This window comes from Oryza glaberrima, chromosome 10 (assembly GCF_000147395.1).
Source record: "Oryza glaberrima chromosome 10, OglaRS2, whole genome shotgun sequence".
Lineage (NCBI taxonomy): Eukaryota > Viridiplantae > Streptophyta > Magnoliopsida > Poales > Poaceae > Oryza > Oryza glaberrima.
In genome coordinates, this window is record NC_068335.1 from 17,623,317 (window position 1) to 17,646,577 (window position 23,261).

Below are 23,261 nucleotides of genomic sequence, written 5' to 3' on the forward strand. Positions count from 1 at the left end.
TGATTGGAGAAAGTGTATAATTAGTTGAAAAGAGAAAATAGATGAAATATAATGGTTGTAAACTTGTAATTGGTTGAGAGGAGAAGATAGGTGGAGAAATAGCTTTATTTTGAGACAATGTAATATGCTAAAAATAATTATATTTTGGGATGACGATTGTACATAAGAGCAGGTACAATAGCAGGCTATAAACCAGCTATAACCACATATCGAGAAGAAAAGAGAAGAGAGAGAAGAAAGTGGGCTACAGATTTGTAACCAGCTGCAACACAGACTCCAAGACGTTACGTGTGTATGACAGGTGGGACCGAATATTAGTGGTGTAGTATATTTTTATAGTTAACTATTGTATGAATGTGCTATTAGATTAACTATAGATGATTTAAAGCCAAGTACACTATTAAACTTGCTCTCACAGACAAATCACACCAGCAAAGTATCCTAGTCTATAACAGACCAAACAACAAGACCATAACTAGTCTATAAAGAAAGCAATAGGCCAACTATTAACTGACCAATTATTCGGTCCGCACGTACTGACTCTACAAACTGGTCCATGATGGCAGGAGTAAGATAAGATCAAGACCGAAGCGCGGTCCAGGTCAATTATTTGACAAAGCACGGAGGATATGGTTAATTGCAACATCTTAATTACATTGTCATGGCTTGTTTCTAGGTCGCTGCTCCCGCGCTTACGTGACTTTATAGAAAGCTTGAGATTTTGACAAGTTGTTAGCCAGTTTCTGATAATTTAGAAAAACTGGGTTTTCCATCTTTTACCTTTTAGTTTATTTTATAAACTCTATAACTATAATTTCTTATAATCGAAAAAAAGTTAAACTGCCTAGGAGAGTTTTTGATTCTGAAAAAAAAAATCGAAAGCTCCCCAATCAAGCTCTATGTCATTTTACAAACCTGCATCTCACGATTGCACCATCTCCTCTCCTTCCATCTTAAAATGTGATATATCTTATTATTATGAATCTAAACAGAAATATTATTAGAATATATCATATCACATACTACTATGTCCCAAAAGAATAACTCCTGGCTATAAACTTGTATATGCATATGTCCAGATTCGTAACTTGGATTTGATTTTATTCTTTTTTAGACGGAGGGGTATTAGATTTGTCTATTTTCAAATGAAGGGAGTACATATGTGACCCCCATGAAACGTCAAGGGAAAAGGTTGTCTCCCACTAGCAAGATTGGTGCACCGATGGATAATGTAACTAAACGTGAAACAACCCATGTTGTTTCTGTTAGCCTTCGCCACTAAAGTGCCAATGTTCCCGCCCTTTAGTCACAGTGCTCACCGACTATATACCCGTCAGTCCATACTCTAAGGCATAGTACTTGATTATAATGTCTTAGCATCCTCTTTCGGTCAGGATCGATGGATCGATCTAGTCATCTATAGCCACTAATAAAGCTGGTTTCGTTTTGAGGAAAAACATGAGATTTGGAATTATGAGGATTAATTCATAACAATACCATTCAGATCGTATGAATAAATTCTAGGAAAACCAAAGAATTTGGTTTCCTACAAGTTGTAAACAACGTAGAAAATTTACATCCACTTAAATCTCTTAAAAATTCCTTCATTTCTTTTCTTATTGTAATGGGTTAAACAAAATTCAAACCAAATAAGCTCTAAGTTATGAGACGGAAAGCTGGAAAAAATTATAAAATTTGGTGTGATTTATACATACATATATCATTGAAATGGTTGGTGCAGTGTTCCTCTTGCCTTCCTTTCTTCCATCAAGATGCACTTATTCGTATGTGAGTGTGCACTCGTGGATGCGCGTGTATAGTGGCGTGTGTGCTTCTTTCGTATAATTGTAAGAAAAATATTTTGAAGTGGAAATTCGAGAAGATACCAGAAGAGAAATGCATGAGTTTAGTATGCATGTAGTTGTTTGGACATGAGAGATGACAATTTATTTGTTGTAATGAATATATCAGATTTTCTACTCCCAGTGATGGAGCCAGGATAAAATTATAACGGGGGCTAAACCAAAATGACCAAGAGTAACTAAGAGAGATTTAGGGTTGGTTTTAAGACTTTTTGGGCCTTCTTAGTCTTTTGGGCCTTCTAGCAACCTCAAACAAAGTCTATATTAGCCCCTCATTTATAAATATATAGATTAAAATTTTAGGAGGTATTATGGAGGCTCTAATGGTATATTTTAGCCGCTCCCATGCTGTCCCCGCCCCTGTCTACTCCTAATTTTCAGTTACGAAGAGATTCTTAATCTTTCGATGGCCTAAAGTTGAGCTTTAGCAAGTCTAATTTGTATTTTTTATTAAAACTTTAATATCCTTTTGCAATGGTCCCTGGGCCTCCAAGCAACGTGGCGGCACCACCTTGGCCACTAGATGGGAGAAGGGGAGTGGTCCAAACATTGACAAAGATAGCTCCTTGTTGACATACTCCCTTCGAGGGAGTATAGAAGAGTTAGGAGGAGAGATAGAGGTGGTGACGTTCTTGATAGATGGAGAGGGAAGGAGGTGGCGGGGCTTGTATACGAAGTAAGAATCGATCATGAGGAGAGGACTTGAGGAGTGTTGGGTTTAGGATTACATTAAAAGTTTGTAACCATTTAAAAGTGACCGTTGTATAAGGAAAAAAAAAAGTAACCAATTGACAAGTAGACCATCCTAAATGGGCCAATTTGCTCCCTACCATCGTAAAAATTATGGTCTCGAAAGATATCTTCATATATATGTCATGAATATGTGGATTCGGGTCCCATATATAATTCTCATCGTATTTTGCAACTCACGTGTCCTATATTAGTGTTCTTCAACAAATTTTCATCCAAATCAACCAAAAAGAACCATATACTAATTAGGGTGTGTTTAGTTCATGCTAAAATTAGAAGTTTGATTGAAATTGGATCGATGTGATGGAAAAGTTGGAAGTTTATGTATGTAGGAAAGTTTGATGTGATGGAAAAGTTGGAAGTTTGAAGAAAATTTTAGAACTAAACTCAACCTAAATTTAGATATGACAGTTGAGTAAATTGACATGTGTTTAGTTCACGCTAAAATTGAAAGTTTTGTTGAAATTGGAACAATGTGCGGAAAAGATGGAAGTTTGTGTGTGTAGAAAAGTTCTGATGTGATGTAAAAGTTGAAAGTTTGAAGAAAAAGTTTGGAACTAAACTCGTCTGTTGTTTCATCCCGTTTATCTGTTTGGTTTTGACGTCCGTATGCCGTCTCCTTCCAATTCCATCCCTGGCTCTACCTACCACGCGCTGCCAAACTCTTCCTATCACATCGGATGTTTGGACACTAATTATAAATATTAAACGTAGACTATTAATAAAACCCATCTATAATCTTGGACTAATTCGCGAGACGAATCTATTAAGTCTAATTAATTCATGATTAGCCTATGTGATGCTACAGTAAACATTCTCTAATTATGGATTAATTAAGCTTAAAAAATTTATCTCGCAAATTAGTTTTCATTTATGCAATTAGTTTTGTAAATAGTCTATATTTAATACTCTAAATTAGTATCTAAATATAGAGACTAAAGTTAAAGTTAAGTTTCTGCATCCAAACGCTAGAATTCCCTCGCGGCCCAACCTAGCTCTACCTACCACGCGCTGCCAAACTCTTCCTGCCCCAGCCGGTCCTCCACCTCTCGGTCCCTCTTCTGCTGCGACCGAGTCAGTCGGGGCTCGCGGCTCCGAACCACCACGTACGATCTCCGCGGAAAAGCTGGGTCGCGTTGGCAGGCAGCGACTTGTTCACCCCGTACTCCGCTCCGCCACCATCAGTCCATCACCACGCACAGCGACCTTTTTGTTTTTTTTTTACGTTTTAAAAGTCCCAAACAGAAAAGGCAAAACAAAAAATAAAAAGAAGAGTCCACGACTCCGTATGTCAAGTCTACTCACACACCCTTTTTTTTTTCCCTCTCGTGTCAGTGTCAGAGAATACGTATCCGCTTCTTCTCTTCTCCGTGGTGATGAGCGACGCGTCGCGTCGCGTCGCTCTCTCGATGGCGGACGCGGCAATACTCCCCCGCCCGCTTCGCTTGCGTTTTTGCGCGCTCCCGTTTCGTTTCAACGGATAAATTCGCCTAGTGGTAGCTTCTGCACCGCACCGTCCTGCCTTCTTTCTTGTTGCTTTCCCTGCCAATTTCCTCTCAAACATCTCTCCTTTTACCTTTTCCTTCACCACCGCGGCGAATATTCGCTGAGACTTTTAGTTCTCAATTTTTTCTTCAAACTTCTAACTTTTTTATCACATCAAAACTTTTATACACACAAACTTTCAATTTTTCCGTCACATCATTTTAATTTTAATCAAATTTTCAATTTTAACATGAACTAAACACACCGAAGACTTCCATCCCCAATTATACTCCTTCCATCTAAATAGTAAAACCAATCTTTTATTCCACCAATATCAAATATAAGAATATAGAACCGGATTAAATGTTTTCTAGCATTATGAATCTAAATAGAAAAAGTCTAATCCGATCATGGATTCTTATATTTTATAACGTTTCGTACCATGATATTTTAAGACGGAGAAAGAATTGGATAATACGTTTTCCAATACCATGAATCTAGACACTTGTATCCAGCATGTCCCATCCAATACAATTTAATTTCTGTATTATCCACAGCGTTTCGATTATCGTTTTTATAACTTTGACAAGTTTACCATTAATCTTGGACTGTTGCAAGAACGGAGCTGTCGTTTTCTCGCGCGGTGGTCTCGGCTCGGCTGGGGAGCAAAGCGGGCGAGCATATTCTCTCTTGCTTTGCCGTTAAGTACTCCCTCCGTGTGAGTGTGCGCTAACTAACCTAGTTAATGCGAGGTGTCGACATTTCGCTCCCCCCTTTTCTTTCTCGCGTTCGATTAATTCTTCGTTTGATCGTTTCTCCCCCAAATCGATGGATCGATTGAACAGCGAATCCGTGAGATATGATTACTGCGATGATTAGTTAAGAGGGAACAGAACGGTGAAGACGAGTGATGAACTAATTAATATTAATTGATCTTAATAATAGTGAACAATAGTGGTAGTAATACATCGAGCCTCTCGGGGGGAAAAAATGCCAAAAACCAGAGGCGTTGGTTGATCTCTCTCTCTCTCTACTCTCCGCTGTGATCTTTTCGATCACAATCACAGCTAGTTTCAGGGGGGGAAAAAGGGTGAAGAACTCATCGAATCCGTACGGGCGTCGCGGTATGTAGACGACGGCCGCGGCGGCGGCTAGGTCCTCTTCGACGGGGAGGATCACGGCGGCGGCGGCGGCGGTGGTGGTGGTGGAGGAGGAGGGGGTTAGTCCTGGAAGCCGGTCTTCTCCCAGATGGCGTTGCGGACGCGGCGGAGGTCGCGGCCCTTGAGCGTGCGGCCGGCGCCCTCGCGGACGGAGAAGGACGCGGCGGCGCGCTCCCGGCAGAGGAGGAGCTCGTGCGGCGGGACCCAGCCCAAGCCCCCGCGGCACTCCTCGTCGCCGCCGCGCTCGTCCGACGGCCACCGCGCCGCGGCCGCGCCTGCGCTCCCCCTGCCGCCGTACTCCGTGCCGAGGATCTTCGACCAGTCGGGGATGTTCACCGGCAGCGACGCCGCCGCCACCGCCCCTCCCCCACCGCCACCACCTCCCTCCCTCGCCCCCGCCCCGCCGCCGCCACCTCGCTTCCCCTTCCCGCCCTTCGACGACGCCACCGCCACATGCGTCGGCGGGGCGCCACCACCGCGCAGGTACGCCTCCACGGGCGACGACGACGCCGACGACGTCCCCCATATAACCTCCGCCTCGTCCAGCTCCACCGCCTCCGCCCCGTGCTGCTGCGGCGGCGGCGCGAACAGCCGGTGCGCCGCGACCATCGACATCCCCCCGCCGCCACCGCTCCGCCCGGCCATCGCACACACGGCGTTCGAGGGAGAAGCGAAAGCAACGGAGAAGGAGAAGAAAAAAATGAAAAGGAAAAAAAAAAACCGGAGAGTGTGTGGTGGTTTTGGTTTAGAGTTGAGAGTGGGGTTGAGTTTTGGTGGGATTTTATAGCGGGAGGGGGGTGTGAAGTGGATAAGGGTGGGGGGGGTTTGGGTTGGGTTTGGACGGAAGTGGGCGCGGCGGGTGGGCGTATGTATCTACGGCGCTGCCACTGGGGTCGAGACAGCGCGTCAGTTTGTATGGGAAGCGCCAGAAAACGGCTGGGGGATTGTGGGGGGTGGAGGCATGGGTGCAGCATACGTGTTCCGGTCGTCATGGGCGCTCAGAAAAAACCAATAGGATGAGATTTGAGGTTAGTTAGTACAACGAATTTGAGCAAACTAAATAGTTAAATATTATTTTAGGTTTAAATATTTTTAAACGGAGGGAGTACGTGTTCTGCCCAAGGTTTTGCTTTGTTGGCCGTCATGGGCGTCGCACAGGTTGAAGCATGTGAATTGTACGAGTGGGTGTGCCGCCACACACACTGGGGAGATGGGAAGTTGCAGCTGCAGCCATTCCTGCGTGCTCTCTAGGTTTGCCATGCCAATTGCTTTTTTTTTTTTATTTTAATCCTCTGAAACTTTGATGAGAGTATAATGTCAATAGTGGCGGACGCACTTTTAAAATATAGATGGGACAGAGAACGGAGATATTAATTCGATAAGAGCAATCGAACACAACATATATCGTATTTATAGTCCAATCACATAACTGGATCGATCATTGTTTGTGGCATGTGTGCTATGAAGAGATGGACTAATTTGTTGGACGTTCACACCTTATTATATCTATTTTTTGCGGGGTTATTATTATATCTAATTTTGATGGCCCATAACTACCATAAGGGGTAGGGGGTCTTAGGGGTGTGAGGTGACACATGTCGTAGCTGATTCAGTTGATCCACACTGTCTATTGGATAGATCTGCCCCTAATTACTATAGTCCATAGAGTACTCACTCCATTTCAAATTATTTATTGTTCTAGCAAATCGGCACATGGTTATCCTTGTCAAATACATCCCAATTAGTTTTTCAAAACAGATGGTACAATAAGAGTAGTGAGTCTTGTGACTATATTAATGTATGACTACATTGAAGAAGCATAGGAAGCGATAAGTATTTTGGCATAAATTTAAATCTTATAACGATACGTAATATAAAATAGAGGGTGTAATAAGTTTTGCGTACCAGATAACCATTACGAGAATACTCTATCTATATAAATATTGTGGACTTATTTTAAGGGTAGTTGTGGACATCTTTTTGTTTTTGCAGAAACGTGTTTATTTGGACATTTGCGTATGGGGGCGGTTGGAGTACAGATGTATACTAACATTTTTTTTAAAGGAAATAGTATACGGTATGTAGCATGTATATTAGGTATTAATACAAGTAGTTGGATCCAAAACAACAACTACTATTATAATGCCACCAATGATACCTACCATTACTCCTGCATCTTTGTGATACACTGATACTAATATCAAATATCACTAGTATTATTACGTCAAGTAATAGGCTCCGGTGTGGACAATGTGCACTCTTTTTTTTCTCTACATAGTCCTTCACATTTTTATTTTGAACAATGATATATTTTTTAAAAAGAAAATAGAGAGGCGGATCTATCCCATTTTATTACTAGTACAAATGAAGGATTAAAGGTTTTAGCAGGTACAAACCCTAGTTCCTAAGCCCATCGATATCTGGATGTTAAATATAATGAAGGATTAATTGATTATACGAGCAGAACAATATGAAATAGGTCATATATTGATATATTGGTATACGGGTTACGAGTAAGAGGGGCATACATATTATCTTACTTAACTTAAACATGATCATCTCTACTTAATACAAAATTTATCTAACTAACCTTGTTTTTGAAGCCATTGAAGCCAATTGACTGGTGAATTCCTTTGCTTGTCGTTCTTGCTGTTATTCTTTTTCTTTTCTTTCTTCTTCTGTTTTTCTTTTGTTCTTCTCCTTCTTACCCTGAGCTTCCTGTTGACGCAAAGAGATGATGTAGAGATACCTCATAAACACTTTTCAGCGCCAAATTGATTGGACAATTGGTTTTAAGGTATTTTTTTAGTTTAGACTTTCAAGCGTCCCATGTGCCTCTTTTCTTTCTTTTAAATGCGACGTCGGTGGAGCTCGGGAGTCTATCTCCAAAATAGAAAACAAATTCGTTTTTTCTACATATCACACAAAAACAAATTATTTATTTCTATTTTTTTATCGTTAAGGATTAATTTTCTCTTGATCTTTATTGATAGCAAGCCAATAAAATCAACCAACAAGAACCATATACCAATTAGTTCGATTTAACGACTTCGACATATAAAAAGGTAGGAATAAGTTCGTAAAAACTCTTGGCTAGTGTTCACTGTGCAGTACCGCACTCTTGCCATCTCTCTTTCACCGCACGATGCTCTGTCTGAGAGCTCTTTGTCAGTAAATAATTTCCTCTCTTATGCAATCAAACCCCACCAAAGCTGTGCGCCCTGTGCGCCCCCGCCATCATTGCATTGTTGCCGCAACGTACGAGTACGTTCCACTTTCGTGAAAACCCGCTTTTCAGCTCCGAAAGCGCCTCTGCGCCACTCCCACAGCCTCTGTATAGTCTGCACCCCAACCTCTAAAAGAAATCCGACGGTTCACGTCTCCCCGATCAATTCGATCCGACGGCCCACACTCTCCCCATGACGTCGGCGCGCGGAAAACGACAAAAGGCAGGGGCGTTCCGGTAAATTTACCCCCTCCCAATCTCTTCTCTCTGTGATGCCCCCTGATGCCTTTCGCTTTTCTGCTCCCCGTTGTCGCGACGTGGGGGTGGGGGTGTGGTCGTTGTGGCGGGGCGGGGTGACACGTGGCGGGGAGGGACACCTGGCAGGCCAGGAGAGGCCGTGGCAGCTGGCAGGCCGGCACGTGGAGGTGGGGCCCACGTGGAAGTGGGAGTGTACCTCTCCCCTGTCGCCTGTCCGACGTGGGCCCACAGTATCCGAGGCGAGGAGATGAGATGGTGAGACGTGGAGCACTGCCGTGTTGGGTAAAAGGGAGCAGCCGCCGTCAAGTGCACAGGAGAGAGACGCCGTCACTTCGTTGTTACAGCTAGCGAGAGTTCGATGTTTTTGAACTGGTTTAATATTTAAAATCCACGATTGCTAGTAGTAGTACTTTTTTTTTCTTCTTTCCCTTGGTTGATGTGCGAAGCAGTAGGAGTACTTCGAAACGAGGATTTTAAATCTTTACCAAATTCCAAGAAAATCAATGCAACTACTCTATCCGTTACTATATTTGAAGTTAGTCGTGGGTTTCTGTATCCAATACATGATCATTCGTTTTATTTGATAATTTAAAAAAAATAAAAAATCATACATAAAGTATTATTTATATTTTTATCATCTAATAACAATAAAAATACTAATCGTAAAAATTTTTTAAATAAGACGGACGGTTAAACATTGGACACAATAACCCACAACTAAACTTTAAAATGGGGGCGGAGGGAGTACTGACCTTTGATAATGAGCCGATTGATGTTAATTAATTAGGCCTTGTTTCTTTCAGCTTGGGATTATTATAATCCAGATTATTGAGAGTAAGCTGAAAGAAACAAACAACATATTAAAGTAGCTTATTATAATCTGGAGCCCAGCTTATTATAATCTGATAAGCTCATTTAGGTAAGCTTTTTCTAAATTATTAGTTAAAAAATTACCAACCATGCCTCCCCACTCTCTCTTTAGACTTGCAAACCCTATAATCTAGGCTCTAATAATCTAGGAAAGAAATAACTAACCGCTTATTCTATTACAGATTATAACAATCTAGTTTATAGTAATCTGACTCAATAATCTAGATTATAATAATTCTAATCTGAAATAAACAGGGCCTTAAGTTACAGTAGCATGGAGTTTTTATTATCACTAGTGGTACTAGCCTGTGCACACGTGAACCGGTTAAAGTATTGGTTTGTACTCGCCATAAACCGGGGGATCAAATCGTCAAACGCCAGAGAGGACCGGACCACGGTTGACTTCACGATTAACCAGCCACTAGCGTGGCATCTTGCCCCAAGGACAAGGCACCTCAAAGTCAATAGTAACGCTGTCAATGCCATAATAAACACAGTACCAATACTAGAAGGCTCTTTAGTAGTACTAAGTCAATGCGATTAAATCAACACCAACCTATAAACTTTGGACAAAATGATTATATCAACCCAATGTACAAGGAATTGCTAAAAAGCAGCCACAAGTTTTTTTGGGTAAAACAAAATTAGATATACTTATAATATAGTTATAGGTAACTACAATATAATTACACTACTACTACCTCCATATTTTAATGTATGACCGTTGTTTTTTGTCCAACGTTTGACTATTCGTCTTATTCAAAAAAAAATATATAATTATCATTTATTTTATTGTGACTTGATTCATCATCAAATGCTATTTAAGCATGACATAAACATTTTCATATTTTCACAAAAAAATTAAATAAAACGAATGGTCAAACGTTGCTAAAAAGTCAACGGTGTCATTAATTAAAATACGGAGGGAGTACATTGTAACTATATTTAATCTCTATATCGGGACGGAGGTAGTAAGAAGTAGCTTCCCAAATACTCTAAATTCTTATCCAAAGCTTAAAATATTATGGTTATAAAATTCAGAAAATGAAAACCCCCTTCATTTTTAAATGCAAGGTCCTGTGGTCATCAAGTCAATGCGATTAAATTATCACCACGCCCATCAACTTTGGATAAAATGATCAAATCAAAATAATACTGGTACTACTCTATACAGGCTGTTTTAATTTCTCAATATAGGCTCGTACTCCTTGTCCTATTTTAAGTGCAGCCATAAATTCCCGTATACAAACTTTGATTGTCCGTCTTTTTAAATTTTTTTATAATTAGTATTTTTATTATTGTTAAATGATAATAAACATAAATATAATTTTATACGTGTCTTATGTTTCTTATTTTACTAAAAATCTTTCAAATAAGGTGGACGATGAAAGTTCGCCACGGAAACTCTGTACTAATAAATTTAGGCGTGGAAGTTGGCGCTGGGCCAGCTGAGAATCTCATCAAAGTGGGCCGAGGGCGGTGCGGGCCCACCTACAGTGACTAGTACGAGCTATCCACGTGTACTGTTGGTCCGTACCTCATCTTGGCTGCAGCATCTTGCTTCAGCTGCAGTTCAGAAAAAGCTCGCTCGACTACACTACGCTTCCATTTGATATTGAGTACTGTATCTAGTATTCCGTGTATGTGTTTACACCCAATTGGTCGATTTGATCAAACACCACGCAAAGGGACGCGAGATGCAGAATCTTAATCCGGATTGGCAGTTCAAATCCTTGTGCTAATAAAATGTAGTACAACAGAAAAAAATAGAGAGATTACACAAGTGTATTGGATGCCAGAATCTAGTCAATGCAATGCGCAAATCTCAGCGCACCAATTATAGAAAACTTCTCCTCGCTTTGATTTGAACGGATTTCGTTTTTTAAAAACAGCTTTTCTTGGAGGAGATTTGTATATATACTATACTATACTGCAGTTGGTCCCAATTGGGGAGAAAAGCCGATGGGGAGATCAGATACTTTGCTGCACCATCACGGCCGGGGTGAACACGTGTGGATCGTGCGTACGTGCGCTTCAAATTTAATTACTAGTAGCCTCCAAATTGCTGCAAAAACAAACTTTCAAACGCCACTTGTTCCTCAAGATTGATGAAGCACTGAATTTACTGAAAAGATAATGCGTGCTTTTTCTCTGTCCTTGTAGCTGAAACCGGAGGCAGAGCGAGATGGGGGGAGCTGATCCGAATCATATCGCTGCAGCCATTGTACATTTGGACATTTGCCAAGTGGCCAGAGTGATCTCCAGCTTAGCTGTGGCACAGTGCATTTTTGCCGACGATCGCCCGTCGTCGTAAACGGTGGTCTGGGAGTGGCTGTCGACCCGCCATTGGAGGGGTTACTGAAGAAGCTCGTATGTGTTCAGAGAGTGTGAGATTGACAGTTGAGAGATGTGTTCTTCTGCAATGGTGAGTGGCCACTTGGAGCAAGGCTGTCCACTGATTGGTTTTATGAACACATAACACGTGTGTTTGGGACTAACTGTCATGTCACACTTGCAATTGAATGATTGCGTATAAGCAGCTAGTAGTACTAGCGTTTTTGGGATGGTAATCGATGTGGTGTAGATCAAGACATGAAGTACTAGCTGTCAACACTTATGATAGCTCTGAGAGCAAGTTTAATAGTATAGTCAACTATTAACACCAAATCATCTATAGTCGATTTAATAGTTAATTCATACACAGTTACTTATAAATATATACTACACAATTAATACATGGTCCCACATGCCATACACACATACATCTTGTAGTCTGTACTGCAGCTAGATATAATATGTAGCCCGCTGCTTTCCTCTCTCCTCTTACTTAAAATGTGTTTGTAGCTGGTTTACAGTCTGCTATTGTATATGCTGTAAGAACAAGGGAAAAACATAATGTGAGCTGAAAAAAGAATTAGGGGTGAGGTGAGACTGATTAACAATGCAAGTGCCCCATGATCACTCTGCCTTTGTTTAAGCCGGAGATTCGCGGTGTAGATAACATTGTTTGCAATGGCAGGAAAGCGAAGCGAGAGAGGTCGTCACCTGCCACCCATGATCTTATCCAGTGCTTGGTCTTTGAGCACCTTTTGTTTAATCCTGCGCACACAACTTGTCCTGATTTTAAAAACTTCCCAGAACTGTATTACTTGTTCTTCGTTAGCTGCTAATTAATCTATTCCTCATTTGTTCTGATTCTGAAGCTTTCATGCTTAAAAAAACAACAAAAAAAAAAACTACCAGGAAAAGGAGTGCTTAATTTGTTTAGTTTAGTGTCAGGTTGGGAGGTGTCAGGAACTCAGGATCAGGAAGAATTTAAAGCGTCAAGTCATAAGTTGTAAATCAAGTGGTAGTTTTTTTGGCGCGTTTTTTTTTAAAAAAAATTCGCCACATGGCTTGTACGCTTGCGAGGTGGATCATTGCAACGAGGGGAAAAAAACAATTACAGGAGATGAGAGATGATCAGCCGAAAGGGAGATTGCGCCGGTGTTTTTGCTGGCGTCTGCTGCCAACGGCAGGAGCGACGCGCCGGCCGACGGTGCACGCACTGCGGCGCGGTGGACGGCGCCGGCAGGAAATTAAGCTGAGAGGAAGGTGACGATCTGGGCGATCTCCACCGCTGGAAAACCGGCGAATGTAAAGAATTCTCGTCTGTCGCCGCCTCCGATGCAGTCCGACGACGACGAGGTAACAAGTGGCACAAAGATAGAGCACAATTCTATCGGGAGGTTGTTAGGCGCATCAGGGTTTCTCAAGCCGCCGGGGCCGGGGTTACCTCGTCTCGGTAGTAAGCACGGTTACCACGGCAACCATGGCAAACCGTATAAAAATTATCAAAATTTTAAATTATTTTTAACATTTATTTGAATTCAAGGAGTTTACTGCGGTTTTCCTTTTGCGGTAACCGACGGTTTGGAAAACTCTAAATTTCACTTCTCGCACCTTCCTCTTAGGAGTCGTACTTGGTTTAACGGGGGCTCCTCAGTGCCATAGGATTGTTTATTTTGTTGAGTATCACCAACAGTCTAACTATCTAATTCCCAAAACTGATTTTGAGGGATTTTAGTCCAAAAAACAGCTCCAACAGATCCCCTACCCTCCTATCCGAGTTTTGGAGTTCAATTCTCCCGATTCCTCGCTCTGTTTATATGCGGATGCAAAACTCATTCCCAATCTCGCACTCCCGCCTCTCTCCTCCCGTTCCCACGCGTGGGAGATAACGATCTTTCTATGCGTGAAAGAAAAAAAATGAAATTTTCTGTTGGTAGTTTAACAGAAGGGCCCACTTTTAAGGGCATGTTCAGATTGTAACCAAAATAAGCCTTACCAAGTTTTAACAATGCCAAAATTTTGACAAGATGATAATATTACCAAAATTTTGGCAGGATTTCTTATATATTGACCAAATTTGACAACAAACTAAACGTAGACATTTTTTTTTGGCAACTTTGCCAAAAAATGGTATGGTTGAAAATGGCATCAAAGTAAACAGTCCCTAAATTTTGGGGATTGAATTTAGGCTATCTGTTGGAGGGAGGAGTTTTTTCACTTCCTATTTCAGTTTAGGAAACCCAAAAACAATTTTTTGGGGAAATATTATTGATAAAATTTTGTTTGGTTCCTTCTCAAAATTTGGTAGTGTTTTTGTGGGAAAAAGTTCTGAAGCTATTAAATTGTGGTAAAATGGCATTTTTTTTGGGAAACTACGGCGTGTGTTTAAGGCACCAGCCTGAACTTTTATTGAAATGAAGAAACATTTACAGGAGAGGTGTTACAGGGGGTGAGAAGGAAGAAAAAAGAATTAAAAAAAGAAAGAAAGAATTAAGAGATAGTTACATAGGGGTAGGAGGCCCAGTTACGGAGCTGTTGCTTGCTCTCAGTATTTTTACATCGGTGGGACCAAAGATCAATGTCACTAGCACAACGAGGCGGGATTGTCAATGGAATTGAAGACCTTATTGTTGCGGCGTTTCCAAATACTCCACATGACGGCAAGCAGAATAGTGCGCCAGACTCTTGGAGTGGCGGGTTGTCCCGGCGGAGGAATGTCCTTGACACCTTCAAGCTACGGCATTGATAGGGTAATGTTTAGTTCGTTACCCAACCAAAATTTGGTAGTGTTGAAAGTGGCAATAAAGCAAACATACCTTTTATATATATATATATATATATATATATATATATATATATATATATATATATATATATATATATATATATATATATATATATATATATATATATATATATATATATATATATATATATATAAAGAGAGAGAGAGAGAGAGAGAGAGACGCGCGCACGCGCGCGCACACAAAATTACAATCATGCGGGCTGGATAAGTTGATAAGTGAGTAAAGTCTGTGGAATGATTGGGCCGCAAATGTTTCATTGTTTTGTTTGCGCCAGACGTATTTGTCTCTGCATCAGTAATCAAGATTGTTTTCTTTTGGATTAAGTCCACTTTAACCCCCTAAATATTGGTCTAATATGGTTTGTATCCTTCAACCGTAATACTAGATATCTTGACGCCCCACAATACACACACACAATTAAAACTAATGCAAAATGGCTCCCTCGATGGTTTTGTGGGCGGTTTTCGCTAACGTGGCTCGTTGACTGGTCCAACAGGATGAGTCAGCATATGAGATCCATATGTCAGTGTATCATATTTGTCCTTCTCATTCTTTTCTTTGTATTCCTTCCTCCTCTTCCTCTCTCCATCTATTCTCCATGCATGGAGGGCAATGGCGCATGGAGGAGGAGGCGCCTTGGCTCCTCTAGACTTGAATCGCTCCTTGTAGTAGGTGGGGGAATTAGGTGGAGGGTTGGGAGTTGGGGACACAACCGGTGTGGGCCGCCACCGCCGTTGGCCGCTGACAAAGAGGATGCGACCGTCAAGCCAGGGAGGCGGGCGTCATCGCGGCGCCGGCTTGCACCCTTTCTTGCTCCCTCCCCGCCGCGGCCACTACCGCCTTCCATCTCTGCCACGGAGTGGGGATGAGAAGTGGCGGTTGGGAGTGTGCTCTCCATCTCCCCCGACGCCTTCCTCCGCGCCATTGTTGTCTCTGCCGTCGGAATCGTCCTGCCTGCTGCATTGCGCTGCACGATGCCTTGTGCACTCCCCAACCACCCGTCCATGCCTGCACCCTTTGCCGTCCACCGAGAAACACATGGGGGGAGAGAGTGGGGTAGAGAAGAAAGGAGAGAGACTATGGAGTATGACAGGTGGACCCTACTTTATTTTTTTTATTTTATTTGATGACTAGGATGTCACGTGGATGTCAAGTTAGCAAATACTACTATTAATACTAGCTTAGGAGTTAAATTAGACAGGTTTTCACGGTTAAGGAGTCAACATATTTGGTATTGCGAGTGAGGGTCATGAATTAGATTTGGTCCACTTTAAGGGAGCCAAAGTAGACTTACTCCTTTTCTTAATGACAGAAGTGGATTAAGATTGATGTTGGGCCGTGGCCTGATGCTGCTTAGAGAAATGTCAGTCCAACGTTGCTTAGCGTATTACAAGAGGCCAACAATATGTTCTACAAAGTGTTGAAGAACCTCGTACCTCATGTTTCCGTTAATCTTCTTCTGATGTATGTTCCCGCTCCCTCGGTTCTTAAATGAATGACGCTGCTTACTAATTGTTTTTGGTGCAAATAAAATAATAATGTTTTAATTGCCTTTATAATAAAACAAATCACTACAAAATAAATGATAATTATGCAGTCTTTTAAATAAAAAGAATGGTTAAACGCCATATCTAAAATTCAATAACATCACACAATTAAAAAAACAGAGGCAATACTTTGCAGCTAAGAAAATTCAAGTTGTCGTTTGCCATATGACTTACAAGCTCTCGCTGAAATAAAATTTTGAAAATTAATTTTGAAGTTGACTTTGATGTTTTTTCCAACACAGATTCTTTTAAGTCGTTAAGAACACGTATGTAAATATTTGTCCCACAAATTATATTTTTATCACTAATAAACCACTTCAGGCAACCGATGGAGCCCTCAGATTTAGCGCAGAAGCACACACGATTTAGAAGTACGGTTAGCCTGACTAGTATTTTTTAATTTGTTTTCCATCCTCTCCTCGGTTAGCTGATCACTAACGCGAGATCTGATGCCATCCTCTTCTCGGTTAGCTGATCACTCACCAACCTGAGATCTGATGCAGATTAGCATTTAAAAAATCCAAGAACGAGGAGTTAGTCGGCCAATCGGAATCTTCGAAACGAGAAATCCTAAACTTCATTAAATTTATTCAGCCACAGCCATTTTTAGTCGTACTCTGATGAGTGTGTTCGTTGTGTTCAGTTGCAGTTTGCAAACTTGCAGTATCATCTTCACTTGTAAGAACTGAAAAGATACAAATGGCTATCAGCCAGGAGGAGCAGCACGCCGGCGGCGGGAGGGACTACGCCGAGCCGGCGCCGCAGCCGTTTCTTGGCTCGTCGGAGCTGCGGCGGTGGTCGCTGTACCGCGCGGCGATCGCCGAGTTCGTGGCGACGCTGCTGTTCCTGTACGTGACGGTGGCCACGGTGATCGGGCACAAGCGGCGCCAGGACGAGGGCGGCGACGGCGAGGCGTGCGGCGGCGTCGGCCTCCTCGGCGTCGCCTGGGCCTTCGGCGGCACGATCTTCCTCCTCGTCTACTGCACCGCCGGCGTGTCCGGCGGGCACGTGAACCCGGCGGTCACGCTCGGGCTGCTCGTCGCGAGGAAGGTGACGCTGCTCCGCGCCGCGCTCTACGTCGCCGCGCAGTGCCTCGGCGCCGTCTGCGGCGCCGGCCTCGTCCGGGCGCTCAACTCGGCCCACTTCGCGCGGCACGGCGGCGGCGCCAACGTCGTCGGCGACGGCTACTCCAAGGGCGCCGGGCTCGCCGCCGAGGTCGCCGGCACGTTCGTGCTCGTGTACACCGTCTTCTCCGCCACCGACGCCAAGCGCAGCGCGCGCGACAGCCACATCCCGGTAAGCGATAGCTCACCACAGCTCATGGTGTTCGACATGGAGAGTATAGTGAGGTTCTCGTCTTCTCCGGCGAGTCGCTCGTCTGCAGGTGTTGGCGCCATTGCCCATCGGTTTCGCGGTGTTCGTGGTGCACCTCGCCACCATCCCGATCACCGGCACGGGCATCAATCCGGCGAGGAGCTTCGGCGCCGCCGTCGTCTACAACCAGCCCAATGCTTGGCACGATCAGGTACTCGCAATCATCCATTCGTCGCGTCACTGATCAGTAGCTGCAGGGATTCAATCTATCGTTTTCAGCATTGGCATCCGGGTTACAGATACAACCGATTTTTTTTCTGAAATTCCGTTTTTCGGGCCGAAAATACTTGATTTTTGAAGAGAATTTGGTCGAATTTAAACAAATATTACTAAATTCACAAAAAATAATAAAAACCCAAAAAAAATCAGTAAAAATAATATCGAATCGAGTCCGGTACAACTGAAAATTTTGAAATAATATCGTATCAGGGGTCTGATAGAACTGAAATTTTGGACGAACAAATTCTTGACCTTAGAATCTGAAATTCTGAATCTTTCCCCTTTTTTTAGTGGATCTTCTGGGTAGGGCCTCTTGTCGGGTCCGCCATTGCGACGCTATACCACGAGCATGTGCTGAGGGCGAGTACTCTCAAGGCGTTGGGCTCATTCAAGGGCGCCAGACAATGAGTTCTTGGATCAAGTGGTGATCACTAATCAGCTAGCCATGCCTGGATTGAAGTGCATCCAGAGACAACGGGCTCAGATGGATGATGATGATGATAATGCTCATCCTCCTTAAAAGTTGCACAAGCACAGTCTTTTTTTCTTCCTCCATGCTCCTCCCTTTTGGATCATGTGCTGTGCTGTACATGAATTAGCCATTAAATGTTGAGAAGCTGTACTGTACTTGAATTAACTGTTGTACTGAATTTGGCTTTGGATATTGTCTCCGAAACACAATTGGGTTTCAGTTTTTGATGAGCAATTTTCATTGTGATGTTACCATGGAACATAATCTTAATTCAATGAGACATAAGAGATCATTCATTTCTTCATCAGTTCTCTCCATTACAAAATTCAGTCTCACACGCACGACTATTACAACAGATTACAGACCACCTAGCTATACACTGTACTATATTTTTTTTTGTTCCATATCCCTAATCGGCTAGTCTCTCCAAAGTCCAAAAGGAGCAATCATATACTAGTACAAGACATGCTTCCTTGTGCATGATTACCTACAGATATTTAAACTAACACCAAGATTCCAAGCAGCAATCTGCATCCAATTAACAATCTGCAGAACCACCAGGCATTCTTAGCTAGCCTGTCAGTTAAAATTAACCTACAGGCACATCAGAATGTGGCACAGAATTCAGAAATCCTTCTGTTCCCACTCCATTAAGCAAAGAATCTGTCCTAAAGAAGCACCCCTCTTCAGAGAGATTCCAAGCAAAAACACAGTACTGATAAGCTGCCAGTAACACACAACACATTCAGACAAGCTCTGAATGATACTGAATTACTGATAACAGCTAGTACTCCTGCAGGCGCTACCTGCGTGTAGGAGAAGAAGATGGAGTAAAGGCGACGGGACGTGGGGGCACGGTGGCGCCGCACGCCTGTTTCGATTGCTGCTCAAAGCTCGCGGTTTCCTCGGCATGCGGCGTGGCGCCATGCTCTTTGAGTCTTGAGGAGCAGCAATGATAATTCGGCATGGTAGGATGTGATGGATGGGCGAAGAGGAAGAAGAGGAGGTGAGAATGATGTCTTCTGCTGCATTCCTGCAGGTGTTGTTGCTGCCAATTGGGGCCTCTTTGGTAAAAGATGTAGGAGAGAATTTTGAAATTTCAAATGTATATGATTCAGGGTGGTGCATCTACCCAATTCCAATCAACACTGTAGTTAGATTGTTGTAGTTCAACAATATAAAATTAGAATGGGGTAGCTATACAACATTGGACGTTTTTTTTCTTTTTTGAAAACTTTCAAATGTAACCATAGTATAATTATACTGCGACTACAATCAAACTTACATGTAACTAGTAGTATAAAATTAATCAAGAAGTGAAAGCAACTCTTAGGCTCGACCCTGCCTCATATAGCAAACCCGTCTGTATATTGAGTGTTGGTATTGGGCATGTGAGGAACAAAATTCCCTCATGTTCAGCTGAAATGATTTGATGAATTTTCTGCTAATTTTGTAGTATGTTGATACCTGCTGACCTGCACCATGATCAGTTGATCGCAATAGCCATTACTAATGTGATTTAAGAAAATAAGTACTCCCTCTGTCCCATAATATAAGAGATTTTGACTTTTTGTTTGTACTGTTTGACCACTCGTCTTATTTAGAAAATTTGTGCAAATATAGAAAACGAAAAGTTGTGATTAAAGTACTTTGGATAATAAAGTAAGTCACAAATAAAATAAATAATAATTCTAAATTTTTTTTTGAATAAGACAATTGGTCAAATAGTAAAAAAAAAAATCAAAATCCCTTATATTATGGGACGGAGAGAGTATATGTTGATAGGCTTTACTGATCAATGACCACCATCCTATACCAAACAAAAATACACAACTCACCAATACGTACGTACAATTCATCCAATTAACTGCACGGATGGTACAAGAACGTCCTAAGCTAATACCATCTGTGGCAAAGAATGCTTCCATCATTACAAGGCCAAAACCAAAAGCACAGATAAAGCAAACAAAAAGTTGCTTAAAAGTCACCAAGTAAACTAATAGTCCTCTGAGATAACTTTTGAGGGAGTATGACTATCAGTCTATGATTGAGCCCCTACTAGCCTGGATAAACAAGATTAAAATTTTGAAAATGGAACAAATTAATTAAGGATGTGTCTCAGCCTGTGACTGTGAGGCATGGACATCCAAAAGATCAAAAACATCATTCCATCTCTCCACACCTCGCCATCATTCTGCTTCCCTTTCAGCTTGCCACTACAAGAATTGAAGTAGAAGCAAAGCCTCAACACAATTTGTTTGCTTGCTTGCTCCTGCATCTTCTATATATATATATATATACCCAATGCAATCCAAGAACACAAGATCATCTGCACACTTGATGTGATTAGTAAGCTCGAGGTCCGAAAAGATCATGGCAATGGCAATGGCGGCGGCGGCGGCGATGGTGTTTCTTGTGTTCGCGCCTTGCCTTGTACAGGCCGAGGAGCGGCCGACGGCGGCGCACCCGCACGGGCTCCCCTTCGAGAGCCCGCTCGCGCTGACGCCGGACGCGTACGAGTTCTTCCACCCCAGCGAACGCGCCCGGCGCGGGCACGCCACCGGGGCGGCGCCGGCGCTCTCGCCGCGGGCGGCGCCGCGCGGGCAGCTGAGGGAGTCGGCGGCGAGCGTGGCGAGGGCCGACCAGGAGGAGGGCGGCGTGGCGCCCGCCAGGAAGGTCCGCCGCGGCTGCGCCCGGGCTGGGACGGTGGCCGGCGTGGTCGCCGGCGCCGCTGCCGTGGCGGCGGTTGCCGCGCTCGCCGTGGCGTACGCCGTGGCGCGGCGCCGCGTGGGCGTGGCGGCGCACGGCGACGCCGAGGCGTGCGCGCGCGCGGCGCCGAAGACGAGCGGCTAGTGGGCCGGCCTGGTTTGCTCCGTACGTATGCGTGTAGTAGTTGAGTTGGGCTTTATGGCTATATTTATGTGGGCCAAGATAGGTGGGCCATGGTGGTGCTGTGTAAATCTGGAAATGTTTTGTGGGCCCAGAGAGTTAGGCCATGCTGTTTTGGGAAAGATGGCCGGAACTATGAGGGAGGGATGCTCTCGCTTTCAATGTTTAAAGGAATAAGTTCACTTGAGGTCCCTTAACTTGTCAACGAATCCGATTTTCGTCCTCCATCCGCAAAACCAGATACAACGGGTCCCTTAACTTATAAAACCGGTGCAAATTTCGTCCTAAGGCAGTATGGCTAGCGGTTTAGTCCGACGTGGCGCTTTGACCGCTGAGTCAGCACGGCCGTTGGGGAATAAATTGGGGGGGGGGGGGGGGGGCTTCTCGCGCATTCGGCGCCAATCCTCTCACATTTCAGAAACCCTAGCTTTTCGGCGTGTAGGTTTCAGCGATTCGGACGGCGGCGGCGTCGTGATTCGGACGGCGGAGGAGTGGCGATGGGAAGCTCAAGGAGTGAGGGGTCGTCGTCGTCTTCGGCCAGGCAACTGTATGGCTCGCCTATTCCCTATCGCGTTGGTCCGTTCGAGAACGAACCAGCGGTGCTGTGCCGGTGCGAACTGAAGGTGGCGAGGTGGATATCTTGGAGCGTCGACAACCCTGGTCGTCGGTATTTCAAGTGCCGCAATGCTCGGGTGAGTGAATTTGCCGTGTTAATTTTGGATTGGTTTTATTTTGGACTGGGGGCCTAAATATTAGGGTTTTTGACGCACAGGAAGGGGGCTGCGATTTTTATGCTTGGCACGATGGCCCGACGAGCAGCTTTCTGAGGGAGGTGTTGAATGATTTGCGAGGTGCTGTGCATTCTCTGAGGAGGGAGAAGGCAGATGCAGTGAAGGAGGTTGAGGAACTTCGTGTGAAGTCTGAAGAGCAATGCAGGGAGTTGGCTTCAGTTGGGAGGGAGTTGGCTTCAGTGAGGGAGTTGGTTAGTGAGTTGGATGTGAAAAATGATGTTTTAATTGATAGCAAATGTAGGTTAGAGAAGGAGCGAACTGTGCTCATTTGGTGCATCCTGTCATGTATGTGTGTTGTTATTCTGTTAGTGCTGGGCAAGAACTGATATTGTGTGGGCATGGTCTCAATGTTTGCTGGAAAAAAAATGTGTGGCAGAACTGTGAGGTGCAAAAATTTATCAATGAAATGTGAAGTTCTGAATGTCTTGCCAAAATTGCTGAATGCAATGTCATGTATGTGTGTTGTGTACAAATATGCAGCAATTATGTTTTGTATGATAGAAAAACAAATATCAGAAAACTCAGCATAAATGTAGCCAATTAAATTAGGAAACATCACAGGAACCAAATGTCAATCAGCAGAGCTGCTTCAAATGTGGCATTGCATCAAAAATTGATTTGCATCACATTGTCAGTCACCAAATCTGGTTTGCATCTGGAGTAACAAATGTCATCAAATATTCTTTCTCAGCAGACATGCATTCAGCAAACAAGTGTTCTGTTTTGAGCACACATGCATATAATGAAAATCTGGAAGACAAACATTAGCAGTGCAAATAACATATCACAGTATTGGCTTAAAGGTTGCCATTACATCACATAGGTCTTAGTTTGCACAAAACACATAATAGATGGCCTAAAGTTTGGCATTACATCACAGAGGTCACAGTTTGCACAAAATACATCATAGCTGGCTCAAAGTTTGCCATTACATCACACAGCTGCTATACACAACATTCCTAAAAGCTTAGCATTACAAATGACAATGCATCATAGTTTGTCAGATTCCCATGGAGGGAGAAGAAGCAGTGGTACTTTAGCTTTGTTCTTTGTAGTTGTCCTGGCAGGTTCTTGAGCTGAAACAGATACAGATGCTTTCCCTGAAGTAACAATGACAGCTGCACTTGTAGAGCTGTTGGAGCCTGCAAAATTGGCCTGCAAATCAACCCTAGCTGAGCCACCAGAATGTGTAGAAATTTTTGCCCTTGCATTCACTCTGA

General features: G+C 43.3%; 3 protein-coding genes across 3 annotated transcripts; 2 read left to right on the top strand and 1 right to left on the bottom strand.

Moving 5' to 3' along the window:
* Positions 1-5,008: 5,008 nt before the first annotated feature.
* On the bottom strand, positions 5,009-6,022 carry LOC127786083 (dof zinc finger protein 3-like). Its single transcript, XM_052313408.1, has one exon. It carries the CDS (start codon positions 5,900-5,902, stop codon positions 5,318-5,320), a length of 585 nt encoding a protein of 194 aa, XP_052169368.1. The 5' UTR covers positions 5,903-6,022; the 3' UTR covers positions 5,009-5,317.
* Positions 6,023-16,774: 10,752 nt separating this feature from the next.
* LOC127785596 (aquaporin PIP2-1-like) lies at positions 16,775-18,637 on the top strand. Its single transcript, XM_052312991.1, has 3 exons — positions 16,775-17,592; positions 17,681-17,821; positions 18,181-18,637. The coding sequence occupies exons 1-3, from the start codon at positions 16,996-16,998 to the stop codon at positions 18,295-18,297; spliced, it is 855 nt and encodes a 284-aa protein (XP_052168951.1). The 5' UTR covers positions 16,775-16,995; the 3' UTR covers positions 18,298-18,637.
* Positions 18,638-20,448: 1,811 nt separating this feature from the next.
* On the top strand, positions 20,449-21,496 carry LOC127753177 (uncharacterized). Its single transcript, XM_052278644.1, has one exon. The coding sequence runs from the start codon at positions 20,735-20,737 to the stop codon at positions 21,212-21,214; it is 480 nt and encodes a 159-aa protein (XP_052134604.1). The 5' UTR covers positions 20,449-20,734; the 3' UTR covers positions 21,215-21,496.
* Positions 21,497-23,261: the final 1,765 nt, after the last annotated feature.

Bases quoted from the DNA above. Each gene is read 5' to 3' on its own strand.
- LOC127753177 (XM_052278644.1), top strand. From the start codon at position 20,735: ATGGCAATGGCAATGGCGGCGGCGGCGGCGATGGTGTTTCTTGTGTTC.
- LOC127786083 (XM_052313408.1), bottom strand. From the start codon at position 5,902: ATGGCCGGGCGGAGCGGTGGCGGCGGGGGGATGTCGATGGTCGCGGCG.
- LOC127785596 (XM_052312991.1), top strand. From the start codon at position 16,996: ATGGCTATCAGCCAGGAGGAGCAGCACGCCGGCGGCGGGAGGGACTAC. The intron at 17,593-17,680 runs GTAAGCGATAGC...GCTCGTCTGCAG, and splicing joins CGCGCGACAGCCACATCCCG to GTGTTGGCGCCATTGCCCAT. The intron at 17,822-18,180 runs GTACTCGCAATC...CCCTTTTTTTAG, and splicing joins CCAATGCTTGGCACGATCAG to TGGATCTTCTGGGTAGGGCC.